The sequence below is a fragment of the Cornus florida genome, unplaced genomic scaffold (assembly GCF_030987335.1).
Source record: "Cornus florida cultivar Cherokee Brave unplaced genomic scaffold, ASM3098733v1 CherokeeBrave_3.0.0_Hap2_Chr05, whole genome shotgun sequence".
Classification (NCBI taxonomy): domain Eukaryota; kingdom Viridiplantae; phylum Streptophyta; class Magnoliopsida; order Cornales; family Cornaceae; genus Cornus; species Cornus florida.
The window spans coordinates 46,612,828-46,638,268 of NW_026775575.1; the positions used below are offsets into that span (position 1 = coordinate 46,612,828).

Genomic DNA, 25,441 nt, shown 5'->3' on the forward strand with positions numbered 1-25,441 from the left:
TTCGAATTGGGAATTTGTAATACCCCTAATTTTAAAAGGATAATCTCGGTATTTTCTTTTATGATTTTTGTGCATTTTTAAATTTATTACTTGATTATTTGGTTCTTTGTTTAATTGGTTAATTGTTTAGTTGATTTATTTGGTTTAATTGAATTATATGATTAATTGGAATTGATTGTTTAATTGATTATTTGATTTAATTGAACTTGATTGTTTAATTATTATGTTGTGTACTGGTACTTTAATTGTTAGGTTTAAATGTTTAGTTGGGTATTTTGTTTTTATTTTTATTTTATTCTAAGGTGTTGGATCGAGTTCGTAGTAATAGATTACTTGGATACGAGAAGTAATGGGTATGCGTAATTACCCATGAATGGTGTGCATATATATATGGGTATATATGTATGTATATGTATATATGGTTGTTTTATTTATTAATTTTTATTAGTAATATATGTTAATAAATAAATCAAGGTAGTATATGTGTTATATATATACATAACACGTTAGTTTTTATTAGCAGACTTATATATATATATATATATATATATATATATATATATATATTATTTTTATTTTGTTTCCTTTTTCATTTAATTAAATTAAAGTAATTATAATTGTAAAAGGATTTGGATTATTAGGCTTTATATATAGGTATGTATTGTCCGCCAAGGGTTCCTATTTACGTAAGAGTGGAGGCAAAAAAATACAGAGAGTTTTAGAGAGAAATTGAGAGAGAGGGAACTGGGGGTTTTGGCCAAGAACAAAGGCAGAACTAAGAAGGAGTTGTTGAAGCTTGCTCGTGAATTGAACCAGGGGTAACAGAGAGTTTTGACGGCAGCCCAAGAATCGCCGGGAAAACCTAGGAAGAAGACGGTTAAAGGTTTCAATTCGAAACCTTAGAGGCAAGTTCTATATATTTCTCCTTCCCATTGACCTGTGTTCTGTGCATGCCTAGATAGTCTTCAGGATTAAATTAGACTTTAAAACTGAACTAGTATTCATATTGATTCAGAATTTTAACTGTATTATGTGTAGTTGCTGGAAGTTGTTGTATCTTATCAATTGGGTCATCTTTTGTATTTTAAATTGTTGTTAATAATGCATACTGTACTATTATGAGTTTTCTGGGGTTATTTGGGACTTAGTTAGAACGGTTAGAGGTCTTAACGAAGAGGGTCGAAAGTCGCTGGAGCTTCGGACCACTGATGGCTTCGGACGTATGTCTTCGAACGAGTGGCTTCGGAGGGATGGCTTCGGACGGATGGCTTCAGACCAATGATGGCTTTAAACCACGGATGGCTTCAGCCCACAGATGGCTTCGAACAACAGATGTTTTGGGGTCCAGAACTGTTTTGGGTTAAGGAAGAGGATTCTGAATAATATTTCCTGATATATTAAAGCCCAATAAAGCATAAATTAATCTATATGCTAATGAATTGTACAATATGAAATTTTAAACAAATTTGCATGTTGTTAATAGATATGGAGGATGTAATTGCTTAATGTTTTAGCAATTTAAATGATTGTGCCATGATTTTTAAATTCGGTATTGGATGCATAATATGATTATATATATATATCAGATTTTGATTATGCTTATTCTAGATTTAATTGATGAACTATTTAATTATGTTCTGCCAATTACATGAATTTTGTGGATTGTATGCACCGGTATGGGACGGTGGCATACTAAGGTCGGGTTAGTTCAAAATATTAAGCCCTACCTACTCTGGAATAAGGGAATGGATTAACAATAATGTTATATCCTACATATATATCGTGTCAAGGCAATGAACAGTTGAGCAGCACTACTTTGGATGTGGATGGATTTTAAATTTATATTTATGGTACCACGATCTGAGCTTAAGTCTTAGGATCGATGGTTAGGGAGCGTATATGCATTGGGATGCATAGCTGGCTATGATGGTAAAGGTATATCATGTTAGGTCTAGATACTCATACCCGCCTCAGGTGCGTTTTGCATGTTGCCTTCAATTCAAGTTGAGACCCTCTTTGTAGTCCAGTGAGAGTCCCTTATTGTGGATATATATATTTATGGACTAGATAGATATTGCTGAGTTATCTAGGATGTATCTGTGTATCGGGTCTCTGTTTGGATTTTAAGTGGAGTAGAACTTGTTCGTGGGCCTCACCCACTTTTATTTATTTCAGGTATCGGACTGTTCCAGTCTTAAAGCTTATTCGTGCTAAGCAGAAACGGTCACTTATTCTTCCGACTACGTAGGCTTGCTATTTATGTTTTAGTTTTGGCTTTCCTTTAGTTTAGTTACTTACTTTCCAGCTGGATTATTATTAGGGGTCCACTAGATGGATTTTCGAGTTGTAATAATAATTGGAGTTTTTGGCAATAGTAGATTACTTATTATTTAAGGATTTTTATTTTAGAATTCTTTCAGCTTTTATTTAATTATTTCTTATTACTCTTTTGTATTCTGTGTTCATTTACATACTTAATTGTTTAGTATCCCTTGAATCTGTGCTCGGACTTGATCACCTGTGCCTCTAGAATCGAGGGGTATCATAGGGTTTTTCATCATTTTTAGGTAGGGGTTCCTAATTCACAAGACTTCTTGCTCCTTTGTAAATTTCTCTTCCTGATTTGTTGTCTAGCATGCTAATTTATGTTGAATTTCCTCTAAAATGATTAAATTGTTGTAATTAAAGTATGTGGCTATGTGTGTAGTTGAAATTACATGATGTTGCATGCTTGTAAGAAGTTAATTTCATGTTTATATGCTTGTTATGCTAAATTCTTGTTAATGAAAGCATGTTGTAAATTCTTTTAAAAATTTTGCAAGTATGCTAAGTGATTTAGACTTGAATTAAATGTATGACAAGGAGTATTGGCATAGCATGAAATGGCATAATGCATTCATGCATAAGCATTGGGAAGGAAATGGGAAATTGGTTTTGAAAGAAATAAAAGAAAATAATTTTAGGAAAAGGTTTTGATGAAAAGTTTACGAAAACCCGGTCGACTAGGAATTACCTATGGGTCCGTGACGTTAATGTGACCTAGAGGGAATTAGGGAGATTGCCCTAGCGTGGTTGAGTTAACTAGGCCCCAAATGACTCCCTGGAATTGCCTTGTAGTCAGGAACAATTAGCCAATCCTTCTCTCATGCTGCCATGGAGCTACCATGGGTCGGGTTGTATTAATAGTTTGGAAATGATTTTGGAAATGGGGAGCGACATTGCATGACATTGCATCCATTTCACGGCATATTCATTCATAATTTAGGTTGTTGATAATGTTATTGTGGTTATTTTCTCCCCAGCATGGTATGATCCCAATTTCTGTATTTTTATTCATTGTATGGATTCACGGGGTCTCAAGATGTGTGTCTTAGGCACCTCCTATTGAGCTTATGCTCACCCCTTACTTTCAATATTTTTCAGGTCACGGAAAGAAGGTGGCGGATGATAATCCACCACAATCATGAAGAGAAAAGAAGCGTGTGTTTAGTAACCATTTTTGTATAACATCATTTAAGAATGTATTAATTTGCTTAGCATGATCTTCTACTAAAACTTTAAGTTTGACTCTAATATGTTGTAAATTTAACTAATTGTAAAGAACCTATTTGAATGAGAAGAATGAAGTTATAATATGGCATAAAGTTGATGTTTCAAATCATAGAATGTAGAAATCCATTTTTAAAGTTTTATTAGAGCATTTTTAGATCAATTTTGCAGTTCCCTATTAAAGTTTCATCATTTCTTTTCATTTTTAGCAATCTAGTAGTAGGTCCAGGGCTCGCATAGCCATTTCAATCGACCGAAATGAGTACTTCGGTCGACCGATTCTTTTGTTAGCCTCGGGACTTTGGTTTTCGTTCACAACCGGCTAACCGAAATGGCTATTTTGATCGACCAGTACAAGGGCCATTTTAGAGGCCATTTCGGCCGATCAAAGCTCCATTTCGGTCGACCGAAATGGAGTTGCTTTGTGCTTCTTGTTCCTTCCTTAGTGAAATTACTCCTTTAGCCATGGAAAGTTCTCAAAGCCTTCTTGAACTATAATTAGGACGAAAAGGTGATGTATGGACACTAGCCATGTATGTGATTGACTTAGGTGACCTCGGGTTTGGTTAAGGACCGGTTAACGGTTCGAACCCATGGGTTCGAGTCGTTACAGAAGCAAAGTATACCGAACTTTGACTCAGTCTCACACCCTATCATTCTACCAAAAACCAATCGCTGACAATCCCTGGCTTTGCGACTCCCCTGTTTAACAACTCTCGATCTCAAACTTACTCTTGATCTCTATAGAAGAGTTGCAGGTAGATCAAACAACACTCCATGAATGCTTTGACCCCCTTTTCACCCCCTTTCTTCTAGATCTAAATTTGACAAAGAACGAATGAATTCTGCTTTTCCAGAATTTCTGAATCTTTAATTATGCTCCAATTCCGATAAGATAGAGAACAACACTACTAAATCATTCGTGTGTTTATATGTGTGCTCTCAAAAATAAAATCAGAAAAATTAGATTGATTTCTGAATAAAAATATCTCTCAAAGATGGCTCTCTAATAGATCTGAATTTTGTATGCAAAAGCCGTTTTTAAACCTAGATGACTATCATAGTTTATATACAATTTAGAATTTCTTAATCCCTCTGAAAATATGGAAAATTTCATGCATATGACTTGGTACAGTTTTAAACCAACTAGGAAAGAAATATGAAACAGGAAACTGAAGTTGGACTATGAACAGGACTTCTTAAATCGGTTCAATGGGGCTGAACCGGTTCAAGGTAGGCAGAACTTAATTTCGAACCCAACCTTGAAGCCTTGAACCGGTTCAATGGGGCTGAACTAGTTCAAGTCTAGCAGACTTGATTTTTTGGTTCGCTCAGCCTGAAAACACTGTATTTGGTAATTTTGAAATCAATACCAAGTGTAGAATGTATCCTAACCTTTTTAGATTCTTTCCTAAAGTGTTGTTCTTGCCTTTCTCGAATGATCTCAGTCATGGTAATTTTGAACACCTTCTAATTCCACAGTCGATGTCGATTCCAATATAGTAACTTGAAATTACAACTCGATTAGGACTTATTTTGACACCAAAAGTTGCCAATTACAAAATATATATTTTTCACAGTATCCCTAAAATATATATGTCTCACAATCTCCCCCTTTGGCAATTTCATGACAAAACCCTAAAAACATGTAATCTACCAAAATAGAAAAAGCAAATTACAATGATTGTCAAAGAAATAAAATGTGGAATCTTCTTGAACCTCATGAAGCTTCAACACATTACCAACTTGTAATCTGCACATTAGCTCAACAAAACTACCTGTGAAACTTAATCAAGAAAGATAAACCATCAATATATATCAATATGTTATCAATATATATATATATATATATATATATATATCTCCCCCTCAATTATAGAAACTTTCCCCCTCAAATACGCACACTTCTCCCCCTTTTTGTTACAAATTGACAAATAAAGCTTAACAAAGAAGAAAAAAAAAATAATGTGGAAAAATTAACATGAAAAGGGATCAAAACTATCATCCATGTATAAGATATTGCAATAAGCACAAAAATATGATGATATATAGTAGCAATAGAACCAAAGACAAGTATCCAAGATAACACATGTTCCATCCAATCATGCTCAAAATCACACATATGATATCTCCATCCAATCAAAAATGAAAATTCCTAATAAAAATAAAAGGAAAATCTTTTTGGATTTTTTTTATTTTTCAATTTTTCTTTTATTTTTCTGATATTTTAACAAAAATAATGAGATAGCAATTTCCATGAATTTCAAGTATACAAGATATCCAAAAATTTCTGAATAATTTTAAAAAATTTAAAAACACGAAATTTTTTAGACACCATAAATTATTCAATCAAATCAATTCTCAAGCATGCAATCACAACATGAAATTCAACTTGCAATTTTTATGAAGATTTAGAAATTTTCCTAGCAAGTTCATATGTGTGTGCGCGCAATCCAATCTCATCAAATTTCAATCAAATCACATTGACCAACTGTCTAAATCATATTGATCGAAAAGCATCAAGATAAAAATGTTTTGAGCAAATTTTACTAAGCGAAGCGACTTTCACTCTAAAAAGTAGACAGCAATTCCCTATTTTGACTTGTCTCCTCCTTTCTTTTTACTCAATTAGCTCTTCTTCAAAGTCTAGTAGGAGCTTTCGAACTAGTCTCAATAGGTAGCCTTTTCTTTAGCAAAGATTTTCAGCATTCTTTTGATTTTTTTCTTTTCTTTTAATGCTAAAATTTCATTATTTTTTTTTCATAAAATTTCATCATTTTTTTTTAAACACATGCTCTATTTAAAAAAAAAAAAAAAAAAAAAAAAAAAAACAGCAACAACAACAACAACAACAATAATCTTTTTACCTTTTATGAGCAATATGACCTAGTCAATTTCATAACGATTTTCAACTTAATTTTCTCAGAGTTGGACTAGTGCACATGAAAAATATGAACTCAAGAGACTCATCTCTAAAAAAAAATAAACAAAACAAATTGTCTTTCAACATATAGATTACACATCAAGAATATTTTCATCAAATAATCATGTGTCCCCAATTTGCATTCAAAAACAATTAATTCAAGAAAAATAATTATCACTCATGCATTGACAAGAAAAACATAATCATCACTTTCTCATGAAAGAAAAATAACATAAATCCTAAACTACAAGATATGGTCCAATGAAAAAGATAAACATCAAAGCATAGTCCATGACCATAAAACATCTTTAGGACTTAGCTAGGGGGGTTTGCACCCATAGACCTATTAGGAACAAGTCCCATAACATCAACAGGCACATAATTAACCAAGTCTTCATTTTTTATCAACGTAGTCTTTATATTTAACTTCTGAAAAGACTTTTCAATTTCAACCTTTTTCTTATTTGAGTAATTTTTAGCATGAAAATTTTTGGGTTGATTCACAAAATTTTGCTTTCTAGCATGAACCCTATTCTTAGCATAAGAACCGTAAGTATGAAATTCAGAAAAAGATTCTTTTTTCTTCTTATAGCAATAATATTGGCTATGTCCATTCCTACCACAGTAAGTGCAATGCAAAATAGAAGGCACATAAGATATATTAACATATGATGGATCAATAACCTTAGATTTATTTTTAGGCACATTCAAGTTAGTGGGTTTCACAAAACATTTTTACCCTTACTACTAGATAAAGCCTCATTAAAACCTAAGCCAGTTTTGTCATTCACATTCTTACCAACATTAATCATCTCATCAAGTTTAATCTGCCCAGAATTAAATCCAATCAATTTCTCTTGTGACTTTTTCAATTCAATTTCAAGAAATTCCAATTTAGAAACAAGAAATTCTTTTGCAGAATTAACTTAACTTACCTTACCTTCTAGGAATCTTACCTTTCTTTGAAGATCTTCAATCTCCTTCTTTTTCCGTTCACTTTCCTTTTTCAGAGCATCTCTTTACTTCTCAACTTCTTTCAATTCTCCACCTTACTTATTGAAGCCTTTCTTCGTTTGAACATATGTAACATACAATTCATTGATGGCTTTACCATAATTCTCCTTTGTTGCTTCCATGTAAAATTTTTCATCATTAGGTTTTGCTATGTCCTTAAAATCCGAGTCATCTGTGTCAGACAAAGAAAATCATTTAGAAACATCATTATTCACAATAGCAAAAAAAACAAAAGGATTATCATTATTATTAAAAGAATCATCATCAGAAAAAGAAGCATTTTTATCCTTAGAAACTGAAAATTTCGTTGATTTACCCTTGTTTTTATCTTTGGACTCTTTCCTAGCAATAAAGCAATTTTTAGGACTTGGACAAACTGTTGATGTATGACCTATACCACCACATGTCCAACATTTAATCTCAATTCTTTTAGACTCATCTTCTCTCCTTTTATCTTGTCTCCCACTTCCTCTAGATAAAGACTCTTTATTCCTTGACTCTCCCCCTTTCTTAAATGCATTCATTTTTTCAGACTTGATCAAATTTATGAACTTCTTAGTGATGAGAGTAATTTCATCATCAGACTCACTATCATACCTAACCTCGGACTTAGAAGACTCAGACTTTGAAGCTTTTAGGGCTAAGTCTTTAGGTTTTTGGAACTTCCATAGTACTTCACCTCATAGTTCTTAATATGACCTACAACCTCATCAACTTACATGGCAATGATGTTTTGAGTTGCTTGCAATGTTTCAACTTTGATTCTGAACCTTTCAAGCAAAAACCTAAGAATTTTCTTGTTAATCTTCTTATGTGTCACTTTCTTTCCTAGGTTTCGAAGGCCAGACATAATATGGTTAAGTTTCATGTAAAACTCAGAAAAGGTTTCATCTTCTTCCATTTTAAGATTTTCAAATTGAAACACAAGCATCTCATTCTTTGAAGATTTGACTTCATCTGTACCTTCATGGGTAAGTTGAAGTATATCCCATGTCTCTTTTATAATTGTATAATGAGCAATACGAGCTAACTCGGATTGGACAACAGATTTCAATAAAGAAAAGAAAGCTTTGGTGTTTCCTTCTTGAGCATTATTCTCAGCTTGAGTCCACTCAGACTCTTCCTTTTCAATGGTAACACCATCCTTTGTGACTATAGGTTTTTTATAACCTTTTTCAATTGCAGCCCAAACATATTAATTGAATAGATCCACCTTCCTTAAGAACGCAATCCATATCAATTTTGAAAACAAAAATAGAGATTTTTTTTTATTAAAAAAAATTCCACAAAGAACAACTCAATGTATAGAGGATGACTCTGATACCACTTTTAAAGAGTTTGTGCGTAGCGGAATGGTTATGGAATATAATATGAATAATTAACCTAGAAAGATGGTGAATAGATTTAACTTACTCCTTTATCCAATTTTTACTTATTTTAATTTTACCAAAATAAAACTAAAATCAAACCACAAAACAAAAATAAAGTGCAAGTAAAGTAAAGAGTGTTTGAGAGATGACACCAGGGTTTTTAGCGAGGAAACCCCAATTGGTATAATAGACCAATTGTAACAGGAAAAACCTCGTTGGACTATGTAGTCCTGAAATAAACGATCCACTATGTTTGAAGCAAAGTATACCGAACTTTGACTCAGTCTCACACCCTTCATTCTACCAAAAACCAATCGCTGACAATCCCTGGCCTTGCGACTCCCCATTCCAACAGCTCTCGGTCTCAGACTTACTCTTGATCTTTATAGAAGAGTTGTAGGTTGATCAAACAACACTCCACGAATGCTTTGATCCCTTCAAAATGTGATCGTTTCATCCCTTTTCTTTTAGATCTGAATTTGATGAAGAACAAATGAATTCTGCTTTTCCAAAATTTCTAAATTAATTATGCTCCAATTCTGATAAGATAGAGAACAACACTACTAAATCACTCTTGTGCTTATATGTGTGCTCTCAAAAATAAAATCAGAAAAATTAGATTGATTTTCTGAATAAAAATATCCCTCAAAGATGGCTCTCTAATAGATCTGAATTTTGTATGCAAAAAGCCGTTTTTAAACCAAGATGACTATCATGGTTTATATAGAGTTTAGAATGTCCTAATCCCTCTAAAAATATGAAAAATTTCGTGCATATGACTTGGTACAGTTCTAAACCAACTAGGAAATAAATCTAAAATAGGAAACTAAAGTTGGACTGTGAACAGGACTTCTTGAGCCGGTTCAATGGGGCTGAACCAGTTCAAGATAGGTAGAACTTAATTTCGAACCTAACCTTGAATCCTTGAAACGGTTCAATTGGGCTGAACTGGTTCAAGTCTAGTAGACTTTATTTTCTGGTTCACTCAACCTGAAAACACTGTATTTGGCAAATTTGAAATAAATACCAAGTATAGAATGAGTCCTAAACTTTTTAGATTCCTTCTTAAAGTGTTGTTCTTATCTTTCTTGAATGATCTCAGTTATGGTAACTTTGAACACTTTCCAATTCCGCAGTCGCTATCGATCCCGATATAGTAACTTGAAATTACAACTCCACTAGGACTTATTTTGACACCGAAAGTTGCCAATTACTGTGACGACCCTGGGTTTTTCAACCCAATGTGTCCTATGATGACCCAATACGGATCCAAAATGCGGAAGCAAAAGATAGAACAATGGTCTATAGAGATACAACACTCCTCTAAGACACCAATGTGACCCTCAATGAGGTCACAAAACCCAAAGGAAGTAAATGCGGAAACAACGTTTCAAAAATGGATAAGAATGAACCTAGGGGAAAAATTGTCATTCCACACTAAAATGGGTACCACCGTGCACACCATTGGAAAGACAATGAAAAATCAACAAGAATAGACTCAATAATCGCATGATTCGGAGTCCAGACGACAAAAATATAAAGTTTTGAAGTCGAAGGAAGGGAAACCCTATCCCGGTTCGAACCAAAAACAGACACTACCTTACTAAAACTTGAATAACTTGAGCCACAAGAAGAATCTGAGGCTCTAATTAGAACCATTGGAAAGCTTATTTTGACGTGATCAATTTAGACTCAAGAACGGACCAATTCAGAGTTAAAACGAAGAAAATATGATGATTTGAAGTCGGAGGTGCAGTGCTGAACCAAGATACACATACACCCATGAACAGTACCTCGAGCGCTCAAACAAGGGCTTCAAGCACTTGAAAATAGCGCCGAGAGTTCTGTCCAAAGTTAGAGCGCTCGAACCCCCTTTAGAGCGCTCGAACTGCTAAAAGCTTAGCAGAAATCTGAGTTTGAAATGTGATTTTGAGGACTTTCTGGGCCTTTTGGAAAAAAACACAAAGAAGAAACTACCCTCAAAATCATGTTTTCTAGCCAACCATGCCAAAACAAAACTTTATTTTTCATTTGAAAACCCCAAAATGCCCTTAGATCAGATTAGGCTCAAAACGGCGAAAATGCAACTTTGCACCAAGTATGCATTTGACCCCAAATGCATTTCTAGGCTGAAACGAATATGCACGCAAGTGATTTTGAGCGCGCAGGAATGATCCGCTACTCCCAAAAATGGTCGAGTTAAAATCTGACCCCCCAACGGCCAAAAACGCGAAAATGAATTTGAAATGGATATTTTGAAAACCAAAATTAACAAATGATTGGAAATTACCGTTTGGCCCTTGGCCACACTTCATGCATGATTAACGAGATCCTACGAAAGAATTAAAACGGAATTCCCACACCCGATGCAAACATAGTGAGACAATAACTTAACATTTTTCAATATTTTCATAATATTTCATGAAGTCAAAACTACATAGAATACAAATACATGTCATTGGCCTCCGGCCTCATCTCATACTTGTCATTGGCCTCCGGCCTCATCTCATACATGTCAAATACATTGTAAGGAGTGCACTCATGTACACATTACATATATGGAATCAAATATACAAATTTTGTCAAATAAGACTACAATTGGCATTCCGAGCCAACCTTCACAAAAATGGAAGCCTTCAAGTCCACAAGTCATCCAAGCATAATGGGAGTCTCAACTTTAAATCCTGTACTTGAAATACGCCCCAATATCGTAGGGGTGAGTAACATAAAGCTACTCGTAGAAAATGAGCATACATCGACCTACGTTTTACAAGTTTGCATGATTTAATTATTGTGGTTCATTCCACCTAACGTCTATGTCAAAGGTGAGACTCAAGGAGCATTCTAGCTACCTAAGATCATTTCTATCATCAATCACCCCATTCATGCAATTTTAGCAACATAGGGTCATGCTTACACAAGGCAACAACATAGGAGCATGCTTACACAAAGCAACAACATATAGACTCTCAAGGTAATCAACTTGAAGTCTAAAATGCAACATCAACTAAATATAACAATTTAGCATAATTAGAATATCTAATACCACACATCAAGACATAGGTTCTCTAGGTTATCAATTAGAAATCTAAAAATGTGTAATCAACTAAATATAGCAATTTAGTGTGGATGTACTTAACAACATCAAAATGATTCACAAAAATCATAAAACATAGATGTACTTAACAACATCAGAATGATTCATTAAAATCATAAACATGGATGTACTTAACAACATCAAAATCCCCAATAACCAAAACCACAAGTTACAATATAAACATAATTGTTAACTTGGAATTGAATGCGAAAACAAATAGTAGAAGACTTGGACATCTAAGCTCGGAATTCTGCCGAGACCTCAGTGGTTTTTCCGGGCACTAACCCGCAGGGAAGACCACCTTAAGTGCGCACTATCTCAATGACTTAGAGGACTCACGTCCCCGTACTAGAGCCAAACCCTAGCCATCTCAACTCAACAATGTTCCAAGATTCCAAAATTAAACCATATAAGTTCACAACTTATACATAACTTATATAATGCATGAAAACACCTTCCATGCACAAGTAGGTTGAAACCACACAATCCATGCCTTAGAGTTTCAATTCTAAAATGACATACATAATGTCAATTACAAAGTGTGCAATTCACTACACAGGGCATCAATATATTCCATAAAGAAAACATGTTCTCATGAATATAAATATAACAACAAAGTTGTTCAATGCTCAAAACACAACAAAGTGAATACATAACAAGTTCAAGTCCATGATTTGAATATAGAAACAACTTCTAAAATACCAATAGACCCATGGAGCCATTAGATAGAATTTAATTAAAAATGATAATCAAATTCTCTAGATTTCAAATCAAATTCGAATAACATCAGATTAATATATGTTAAACAACATAGCATGCTCATTACATATATCAAATCAAAAGTATCAAATGAGCAAGATAGTATCACATAGAATTTAATTAATTTAAATTAATCAAATCTCTAGATTTTAAAAGTTATTCAAATGATTCCAAATTAATAAATATCAAGCACCAACTCATGGTCATACCATATCTCAAGTCCAAAGTGGGATACAAGCAAAACACAATTTACTAGAATTTAAATCAAATTAAATTCTTTAAATCTCTAGATTTAAAAACTCATTTAAATCATCCCAATTTAATATACAAAAAAGATCAAGTCATGGCCATGCCATATATCTAGTCCAAAATGAGTTATAAGCAACTACCATTAATCATAATTTCTCAAATTAATACAATAAATGCATACAAGTTGTATAAGCATCAAAAACATGCAAGATAACAAACATATAACCCTATAACATCCCCTCACTAGAGAAGTGTCTCTCTAGAATCCAAGGCAAAATCAACACAAAATGGCAAACCCTTCTAGGGTTATGAAGAGGAAGATAAGGGGAGCAAAATGTATTCCCAAGTTCAAGCTTGGAAATCAATGGAAGGTTCTCAAAATCATGGTCAAAGCTTAAGGCTTTAGGCTCTATCCATGGAGGCTAGGATTTTCTTTACAAGAGAGGGAGGAAATGAAAATTGATGAAGATGAAATGTGAGTGGAGGGGACAGAGATCCTCCACTCACTATGTGCTCTTACACTACCTCACACACACACACTAATGCAAGATCAAATTATGAGCCTATACTTGTCACAAATCCAAGGCTCCATGCTAGGCTAAATCTCAAGCCTACACTTGTCAACCATCCAAGCCAACAGGTGCACCAATCCTTGGCCAACAAGTGGTTAAATCTCCACCCTTCACATGTCCTCATCCAAGGCCTCAAAGCGTTTCCACACACATGTCAACAAGTGGACCACTGAAAGTGTGACACTTGTCACACTTTTCGAAAATTACAAAAAGGTCCTTTTTGAAAATATCTCCCAAATTAAATTACAAAATGGTCCCTAAGATGAAAAATAATTACTTTACAGTAATTACACAAAAACCCCTAAAGTTTAGAAAATTACAAAAAGGTCATGTATCTATACCCTTTACAAGAAAAGTAAGCACTTAGCATGTTTTTCTACAAAAGTGAAAATACACATAGTATGGAATTTAAATATCGTGGATGCATGCAAAACCGTTATCAAATCCGAACACGAAAAGTGAGGTTATGCCAACAAAGTGACAACCGAGAAAAAAACGAAAAGTGAATAGTGTCACAAAATTGAAAATGTGAAAATGACTCGGTTCTCAAATGAAGTCGTCAATCCATGGAAAAGAGTCTCGGAAACCATCCCCGAGCACTCAAGATGACACTAAGTGACGAGAAACCGAACTCAGAAAGGAGAAGACCAACGAAAAAAAAATATCCGTGAAAATCTGAGAAAATGAAAGGAATGAAAATGACCGGGTCATTACAACCTTTCCACCTTAAAGGGATTTCGTCCCCGAAATCCAGCCCTAACAAAACAAAAGGAGAAACCAAGATAACTACAGAGTACATCTCTGAGTATCCCACACAACATGCTACAAAAACAATCCCAAAACTGAAGGACAACGCACAGACCAATGTCATTTTCACCCACATGCTTTTGACAGGACAACCTCTCAAAAGGAAAGTGACTACATTGCCACACAACAAGTCAAAGGTCATACACAGAACCCAAGGTCAGACAACAACAACCGTAATCATCCCTTCTACTGGACCATCATGCGGATTCAAAAACATCTACCAAAAAGGACTCCAAAATAACCACGTATCAAATCTGGGTACTGAACAAAGACGACATGGTAGTATAAATAGCGACCAGAACCCGCCCACAACGTACTCAAATGTGTGGTAGTAATGACAATACCTAGTGCCTGCCCACACTTACTCATCAGTAAGGTAGCATCAACGGCAACTAGCACTCGCCCACAGCACATAACTTTGTACTGTAGTGTGACAGTATAAGGCACTAGGTCATAATCTGCCCCCCACTAGGTCTACCCATGAAACCTCTCGATACCAATGACATCAATGTCAAAAATGATCATTACCAAAAGCACCACGGAGACCAACATTTTGTGAGAGTTGAGATATAGTCCAAAGATGTCCGGCCGGACCATCCTGGCCAATCCCAAAACTCTGATAACAATGTTATAGGTACCGTTATGCTTAAGGCCCCAAATCCTCAATACAACAAAGCTGACAACTCTAATGTCTCAAAACACTACTATCAACAACATCAATCAAGAATTCAAAGTCTGAAAAGCAAATTGAAACCTCCAGAAATCAAAACGAACCTCATTACAAGGCATTTCATCGAAAGTCCTTCATATCTCCCTGAAACAGATCAATTACAAGATTACACCGCAATCAAACATCGGATCCATATCCCTATCATGGATAACTAAATCCTCGAAACACAAGTCCACCAAGTGGCACATATATCAAAATTCTGAAAACAATCAAAATCACAAAATGAGTCTCTCAAAATCATACTTGGCAACACCAAGTTAAGTCAAAATTCCTCAATTTTCCATCGATCCATAAACAACTATTGGAACTACGATTCCTCAAAACTATACCTAGTCACAACTAGGATGAGACGACTCCACAAACAAGCCATATCCAACATCGATCCTTCAAAACTCCTCCCAAGAGTTAACCATATCAAGGAATCCTAAACTAAAACAAGTCTCCAAAAGACATCCCTAAATAACGTCAAACTCACACAACGAGTCAACCAAATCCTCAATCAAATGGACACAAGTCCCCGTAAAATGATCTTACACCTATCAACTCACTCTGAGCACCACAACCCATCAACAACTACAGTAAAAACTCCCCAAGGGAAGACATGAAAGAAAGGGAACCACCAGTCCTAAGAAGGACAACACCATGACTCCATCTCTGAAATGAAAAACAACAAGGTCAAAGACTTCACCCCCTACATGGAAGTAAGTCAACCAAAATCCATCAAATCCTCACCAAAGACTCAAGACAACGATAGTGATCCTTACGGACCAACCAACCCCAAAGCTGTGCACAATGCAACGAAGAGAAAAGACTCACTCCTTGTGAAGTCCCTTACTTGAACCAAGAAAGAGAAGAAACCCTATTCTCCTACAAATGTCAACACGACAAACACGAAAAGGGAACAAAAGGGAGAACCAAATATGGAAGTCAAGCATATGACAAGGAATGCAACTACCAAATAAATAAATCTACTCACATAGATAAAAATCAAGGGTACATGCAGTACGTCTCCACGTAAGCACAATATCATATCACTAAAGCACAGTAACAACATAGCATCTCAAAGCATATAAAAAAGTCATGCTAATGCCACACAACAAGAAAACAAGTGTGGATACACTTCCACCTACTTATGCATCACAACATCATAAATCATACTACTAACATGGTAGTAAACAAAACTGCAGAAGAACAAAATGATGCGAAAATGAACACCTACGGACATCGTGTCCTAGAGTGCCTAGGTAAAAGGAAAGACCAGTCCTAACCATAAACTGTCTCCAAAAACCAATGCGACAACAACTTATCTCAAAACAAATGTGAGCTTTTACCACAATGGTAAGACTCCAACAATCCAATGCCGAATCTAGAGGTGACGCTACAAGTGACACTAAAAGTGTAATGCTCTCACTAACCCAAAACATCGATCAATCGACTCGATCCCAAAAGCATCATCATACAAAGAGAACTCAAACAAAATGGCCACTTTAGCCATACAATCAGACAACCAAATCAATCTCCAAAATTGTCCTCAAAAATGACCATCAATCACCGTCTCAACACCAGACGCTCAAAACAAAACTCACATAATCTCCAACCAAAAGGACAACGCCTATCACAATAAAACCAATATTGATTCCATCCGAACTGCACTTGTAGCTAGCCAGTACGGTAGCATGACAGTGCCATGCACCCGCCCACAAACGTACCCGCCCACGAAAATTGCAATCTCAGAGGAACCTTCCAAAACAACCAAGGATCCTAAGAGGTCCATAACCTAATCATGGCCCAAAACCAACAAATCCACCACTACAGTAACGCCAAATGACTCATCTCACAAAAGCCTAAACAAAAGGTGTCTCACCATCTACCTCAAAACCAATACTAGGTCAAAAATAACCTACACTACCACAGAACTGTGACTACAATCACCATCAACCTCAACTCGTGCCTCAATGACCAATCCCATGTCATGCCGAATATGCAACACAGTTATGCATATACAAATCTAATCTAGCATACATCATATGTCATGCTCTTCACATTAAAATAAAATTATGCTTAAACAAATGGCATACTGCATATACCATATAAGCACATAAGCATATAAACATGTTATCAAACCAAAACATGTTATCATGAAGCATATAAACATATAGAGCATGGCAACATAAGCATGATATGCACCCAAAACCCGTCGTCCAAGGTATTCAAACCTAGGAGCTCTGATACCACCTGTGACGACCTTGGATTTTTTAACCTAGTGTGTCCTGTGATGACCCAATACGGATCCAAAATGTAGAAGCAAAAGATAGAACAATAGTCTCTAGAGATACAACACTCCTTTAAGACACCAATGTGACCCGCAACAAGGTCACAAAACCCCAAGGAAGTAAATGTGGAAGCAACGTTTCAAAAATGGATAATAATGAACCTATGGGCAAAATGGTCATTCCACACTGAAATGGGTGCCACCGTGCACACCATTGGAAATACAACAAAAAATCAACAAGAATAGACTCAAGAATCGCATGATTCAGAGTCCGGACGACAAAAATATCAAGTTCTGAAGTCGAAGGAAGGGAAACTCTATCCCGGTTCGAACTAAAAACAGACACTACCTTACAAAAATATGAATAACTTGAGCCACAAGAAGAATCTAAGGCTCTAATTAGAACCATTGGAAAGCTTATTTCGACATAATCAATTTAGAATCAAGAACGGACTAATTTGGAGTTAAAACGAAGAAGATATAATGATTTGAAGTCGGAGGTGCAGTGCTGAACCAAGACACACATACACCCGTGAACAGTACCTCGAGCACTTGAACAAGGGTTTCGAGCGCTCGAAATTAGCCCCGAGAGTTCTGTCCAAAGTTAGAGCGCTCGAACCCCCTTTAGAGCGCTCGAACTGCTAAAAGCTTAGTAGAAAACTGAGTTTGAAATGTTGTTTTGAGGACTTTTTGGGCCTTTTTGAAAAAAAAAAACACAAAGAAGAAACTACCCTCAAAATCATCTTTTCTAGCCAACCATGCCAAAAGAAAACTTTATTTTTCATGTGAAAACCCTAAATGCCCTTAGATCAGATTAGGCTCAAAACGGCGAAAATGCGACTTTGCACCAAGTATGCATTTGACCCGAAATGCATTTCTAGGCTGAAACGAATATGCACGCAAATGTAATAAGTGATCAAGTTAAAATCCGACCCCACAACGGCCAAAAAGGTGAAAATGAATTTGAAATGGATATTCTGAAAACCAAAATTAACAAATGATTGGAAATTACCGTTTGGCCCTTGGCCACACTTCATGCATGATTAACGAGATCCTACGGAAGATCAAAACGGAATTCCCACACCCGATGCAAACATAGTGAGACAATAACTTAACATTTTTCAATATTTTCATAATATTTTATGAAGTCAAAACTACATAGAATACAAATACATGTCATTGGCCTCCGGCCTCATCTCATACATGTCAAATACATTGTAAGGAGTGCATTCATGTACACATTACATATATGGAATCAAATATACACATCTTGTCAAATAAGACTACAATTGACATTCCGAGCCAACCTTCACAAAAATGGAAGTCTTCAAGTCCACAAGTCATCCAAGCATAATGGGAGTCTTAACTTCAATTCCTGTACCTGAAATAAGCCCCAATATCGGTGAGTAACATAAAGCTACTCGTAGGAAATGAGCATGCATCGACCTACGTTTTACAAGTTTGCATGATTTAATTATTGTGGTTCATTCCACCTAACGTCTATGTCAAAGGTGAGACTCAAGGAGCATCCTAGCTACCTAAGATCATTTCTAGCATCAATCACCCCATTCATGCAATTTTAGCAACATAGGGTCATGCTTACACAAGGCAACAACATAGGAGCATGCTTACACAAAGCAACAACATATAGATTCTCAAGGTAATCAACTTGAAGTCTAAAATACAACATCAACTAAATATAACAACTTAGCATAACTAGAATATCTAATACCACGACATAGGTTCTCTAGGTTATCAATTAGAAATCTAAAAGTGTGTAATCAACTAAATATAGCAATTTAGTATGGATGTACTTAACAACATCAAAATGATTCACAAAAATCATAAAACATAGATGTACTTAACAACATCAGAATGATTCACTAAAATCATAAACATGGATGTACTTAACAACATCAAAATCGCCAATAACCAAAACCATAAGTTACAATATAAACATGATTGTTAACTTGGAATTGAATGCGAAAACAAATAGTGGAAGACTTGGACATCTAAGCTCGGAATTCTGCCGAGACCTCAGTGGTTTTTCCGGGCACTAACCCGCAGGGAAGACCACCCTAAGTGCGCACTATCTCAATGACTTAGAGGACTCACGTCCCCGTACTAGAGCCAAACCCTAGCCATCTCAACTCAATAATGTTCCAAGATTCCAAAAGTAAACCAAATAAGTTCACAACTTATACATAACTTATATAATGCATGAAAACACCTTCCATGCACAAGTAGGTTGAAACCACACAATCCATGCCTTAGAGTTTCAATTCTAAAATGACATACATAATGTCAATTACAAAGTGTGCAATTCATTATACATGGCATCAATATATTCCATAAAGAAAACATGTTCTCATGAATATAAATATAACAACAAAGTTGTCCAATACTCAAAACACAACAAAGTGAATACATAACAAGTTCAAGTCCATGATTTGAATATAAAAACAACTTCTAAAATACCAATAGATCCATGGAGCCATTAGATAGAATTTAATTAAACAAGATAATCAAATTCTCTAGATTTCAAATCAAATTCGAATAACATCAAATTAATATATGTTAAACAACATAGCATGCTCATTACATATATCAAATCAAAAGTATCAAATGAGCAAGATAGCATCACATAGAATTTAATTAATTTAAATTAATCAAATCTCTAGATTTCAAAAGTTATTTAAATGATTCCAAATTAATATATATCAAGGACCAACTCATGGTCATACCATATCTCGAGTCCAAAATGGGATACAAGCAAAACACAATTTATTAGAATTTAAATCAAATTAAATTCTTTAAATCTTTAGATTTAAAAACTCATTTAAATCATCCCAATTTAATATACAACAAAGATCAAGTCATGGCCATGCCATATATCTAGTCCAAAATGAGTTATAAGCAACTACCATTAATCATAATTTCTCAAATTAATATAATAAATGCATACAAGTTGTATAAGTATCAAAAACATACAAGATAACAAACATATAACCCTATAACATCCCCTACCTCACTAGAGAAGTGTCTCTCTAGAATCCAAGGCAAAATCAACACAAAATGGCAAACCCTTCTAGGGTTATGAAGAGGAAGATAAGGGGAACAAAATGTATTCCCAAGTTCAAGCTTGGAAATCAATGGAAGGCTCTCAAAATCATGGTCAAAGCTTAAGACTTTAGGTTCCATCCATAGAGGCTAGGGTTTTCTTTACAAGAGAGGGAGGAAATGAAAAATGATGAAGATGAAATGTGAATGGAGGGGATTGAGATCCTCCACTCACTATGTGCTCTTACACTACCTCTCACACACACACTAATGCAAGATCAAATTATGAGCCTACACTTGTCACAAATCCAAGGCTCCATCCTAGGCTAAATCTCAAGCCTACACTTGTCAACCATCAAAGCCAACAAGTGCACCAATCCTAGGCCAACAAGTGGTTAAATCTCCACCCTCCACATGTCCTCATCCAAGGCCTCAAAGTGTTTCCATACACATGTCAACAAGTGGACCAATGAGAGTGTGACACTTGTCACACTTTTCAAAAATTACAAAAAGGTCCTTTTTGAAAATATCTCCCAAATTAAATTGTAAAATGGTCCCTAAGACGAAAAATAATTACTTTACAGTAATTACACAAAAACCCCTAAAGTTTAGAAAATTACAAAAAGGTTATGCATCTATACCCTTTACAAGAAAAGTAAACACTTAGCATGCTTTTCTACAAAAGTGAAAATACACATAGTATGGAATTTAAATATCGTGAATGCATGCAAAACCGGAATCAAATTCGAACACGAAAAGTGAGGTTATGCCAACAAAGTGACAACCGAGAAAAAGACGAAAAGTGAATAGTGTCACAAAAGTAAAAATGTAAAAATGACTCGATCCTCAAAGGAAGTCGTCAATCCACGGAAAAGAGTCTCGAAAACCATCCCCAAGCACTCAAGATGACACTAAGTGACGAGAAACTGAACTCAGAAACGAAAAGACCAACGGAAAAAAAATATCCGTGAAAATCTGAAAAAATGAAATGAATGAAAATGACCGAGTCATTATAATTACAAAATATATATTTTTCACAATATCCCTAAAATATATATATCTCACATATAGTACAACTATAAAATGATTATTTGATAAGATCAGTTGATCTAAATTGTTTATATAAATATACAAATAAGTAGTGTGGTTCTCCATCTTCATTATAAATGAAATAAAACTACATTAAGGTTCTTTTTGTTTCGACGTAAAATATTTTTTTTGAATTTTTTTTTTTTTGAGGTAAAATATTCTTTTATTTTTACTTTATCGATCTTTGGTAAAAATCTACGTCGAGATTGAGGTCGAGTCCATCGAGCAAGACATGTAAAATAACTTGTCAAAAATTGATGAATAAGTTACTTTTATTACTAGTATATTTTAATATTTTTTGTCTTGATAAATATTTTACGACAATCAAACATTAAAAAATAAAAAAAAATATTTTTTGTCTTGATAAATCACATATTTTTTGTTTTCAATAACAAAAGCCCTATCAATTCACTCTCTCTTGATATGCCTCGGTTGTCTCTATCTCTACTGCAACTCCTTAGTCAACATCCACTTTTCGACTACAATTCATTCCCATTGGTGATCGAATACTGAACCAACTACCTACATTTGAAAATTTATAAGTGGGAACTCTTAGAGCGACAATATACAAATGCTTGGATAATGCTGACAGTTTGACCTATTTGAAAAGGTATATTATTATTATTCTTTTATCTATTTTTAATATTATAAAAGTAAATATAATTCCTTTTTTTTTTCCTAACAAACAAAGAAAAATTACATCTGAACACAAAGATCAGCCTGGGAAAGTTGTACAATATGAGCAGGAACACACTCTAACACAATATCATCCTGATTTAGACGCTTTGAAAGGTTGGCAATTTCATGAGCCACTGTATTCCCTTCTCTCCTAACATGAGAAATATTCAGCTCCTTGAACTAACTCAAAGCTTTTTTGACATCAAAAATTAATGTTGAAATTTCAAATGTAAGAGATTTCACCCCACAAACCGCATCAATCACCATCTTAGTGTCACATTCCACCCAAAGACTTTGACACCCTAAGTGTTGAGCCCACCAAAGTGCCCTCCAAAGACAATATAAAAGTAAATATAATTCATGACACATCAATTGTAAGAAAGTTCTTCATACTAATAAAGAGGGGAATATTGTTCGTCTTTTGATGAGAGTATGGAATTAGAAGGTACTTGAATGTATTAGTTGTGGTTTTCTTACATGCGGTTCAGGAACAACAAGATTGTGCGTGCATCAACAATTTAAATAAATAAATAAAGATAATACTTATCTACTCAATAATGAATATAAAAATAAAGTGACAAATTTTTCTAATAAAAATTATAATTTGAGAATAGTATTTTCATTAGCTTCAACTTTCATAGATAAATATTTCAATCGGTGTAATATTGTTTTACTTTTAATCCCAATGATCTAAACAGATACGATATAAAAGTCTTATGAATTTAAATATTACTAATAAAAATTATAATTTGAGAATAGTATTTTCATTATCTTCAACTTTCATAGATAAATATTTCAATCGGTGTAATATTGTTTTACTTTTAATCCCAATGATTTAAACAGATACGATATAAAAATTCTTATGAATTTAAATATTACTGAACACAACTATACAGCTCGTACCTCAAGTACCTTCACATATATACCTACACACCTGTACACATATTTATATTAAAATAGTGAGTGTGCTTTATAGTGTGTGCATATATGAGTTGAATAAGTCCCAAAAATATGTAAAATAAATATTATTGAAATAAAAGTATATATATATATATGTTATAAATTAATTATAAAAAAAAAGTCCTGATGAAACAAGAAAATAAAACCACTATTTTTCCAATTCTAAGTTAATTACCCAATAAAAAAATAGTAGTTACTGGCAAAAAAAGTCAGGAAGTGAGAACTTCAAAGTCTATATTTGTTTGTACATTTATTCATAATTAATTATTTCACTTAATACATTTCATTTTAATTAATCAAATAATATTTTTTGTCTAATATTTTTAATTTATGGTTATTTAAAAATAATTTAATTTTATCTTTGATTAAGTAATTATATGAAGTGATTATATCTTTTAATTGTGTTAAAAATTTCGTATACATAAGGCCATCCGCAGCAGGCTAGCCGAAGGCGTTGTTTAGCGATTTGGAGCCCAAACCCCGTGCAGTGAGCTAGCTTAATTGGGCGGGGCCCACTTTGGCTCTTGGAATACCGCGAGGTTAAGCCCGATCGCTGTATATTTTTTTTGGTTTTTCCCTTTTGCAAAATGGCGCTGTTTCGCCTGAGCCTTTTTTTTTTTTTTTAAATGGACATCCTTAAGGCACTGTTTGACAAGATTTTTTTTTTTTTTTTTTTTAAAAAAAAAAACCCAAAAATAGGTTTTTTTAAAAATAAAATAAAATAAAATTCATTCAATAAATAATATATTGTTTAGGCACTGTTTGTCCAAAAAAAAAAAATTTGGGCCAAAAAAAAATTAAAAAACCTTTTTTTTTCACTTAAAATTTCTCTTTTTAAAAAAATTTTTTGCTTTAAATTTTAAATTTCTACCACAAACAATGCATTTGGCCATTAAGTCACTATTTGGCTGACACAAGTAGTGCCTTAACAGCTATAATTTTTTTTTTAAAAAGTATAAAAAATTCAATTTTTTAAAACTTTTTTTTTTTAAAAAAAAAATAATTAAAATTAAAAATTCATGTACTTATTCCCATAGGATTTTGTAATCCTTATTTTCTTAATCCAATTCATTATTTTTAATCTTAAAAAACCATTACATAATAAAAATTCTAGTACACAAAATGTCATAACATCTTAAAAGCAAACAAAATGTAACATAAACATCTTCATCACCGTAGCGATTCCACAAACTTTCTATCAAATCATTCATCAACCGCGTATTTGTCTCTCTATTGCAAATTTAAAGTTGGTGAGAGAATATGTGTGCCCCTAAAACCGATAGGTATTAACTTAAAGTGGGATTCGGGATTGCATCCTCCGGTGGTGAAGTCCATCTTCCAACATTTGCATGACGCTCCTCTTCAATGATCATATTGTGAAGGATGATACACATTTTCATTCTGAGGCGCAAGTCAACTTTTTCCCAGTAACGCACTAGTCCTTGCATTATTGCCCACTTGGTCTGCAGTACCTCAAAAGCCCGTTACACATCTTTCCTGCATACCTCTTGTCGCTGAGCAAACAATTTTTCTTTTCCAGTGGTAGGGTGCAAGATAGTCTGCATCAAAGTTGCCCACTTATAGTATATACGAAATAGGTAATACCTCATTCTATAGTGATATCCATTCACTACATAATTAACCAGAGGTAAATGGCCATTGACAATACCATTGAATATCGGGGAATGATCCAACACATTTATATTATTATGTAAACCCGACATTCCAAAGAATGCATGCCAGATTCACAAATCTTGTGATGCAACTACTTCCAATATGAGAGTATTCTTACTAGAGCATCCCCTCTTTGTGTCGTGCCACTCCACTGGGCAATTCTTCCACTCCCAATGCATACAGTTGATAGAACAAAGCATACCCAGAAATCCTCTCTGCTGCCCTTCTTCAAGCAGCCATGTTGTGTCGGCTTCGTTGGGTGGGTGCATATACTCATCTGCATACACAGCAACAATAGCATTACAAAATGCCTTCAAGCATTTAATGGCAGTGCCCTCGCCGATTTTAATATACTCATCATAGTGATCGGCTGCACAACCATATACAAGTATACGAACAGTAATTGTCATCTTCTGTATAGAAGACAACCCCAGACGATTAGTCGCATCCTTTTTTTGGACAAAGTAGTCATCATAAGCTTTGACATCATTAAGGATACGAAGAAAAAGTTCTCATTGCATCCTGAATCGTCTGTGAAAGTACTCCGGTAGATATGTGCAATTCTCGTTGAAATAGTCTTTCATTAGCTAATAGTGGTTTCCCTCTCGGTCACGATGAATGTACCACTTGTTATTACA

General features: G+C 34.4%; 1 protein-coding gene across 1 annotated transcript; it reads right to left on the reverse strand.

Moving 5' to 3' along the window:
* Nucleotides 1–7,521: 7,521 nt before the first annotated feature.
* LOC132309237 (uncharacterized) lies at nucleotides 7,522–25,213 on the reverse strand. Its single transcript, XM_059807562.1, has 4 exons — nucleotides 25,006–25,213; nucleotides 8,206–8,656; nucleotides 7,803–8,083; nucleotides 7,522–7,658 (listed from the first exon to the last, which is right to left on the reverse strand). Exons 1-4 carry the CDS (start codon nucleotides 25,211–25,213, stop codon nucleotides 7,522–7,524), a joined length of 1,077 nt encoding a protein of 358 aa, XP_059663545.1.
* Nucleotides 25,214–25,441: the final 228 nt, after the last annotated feature.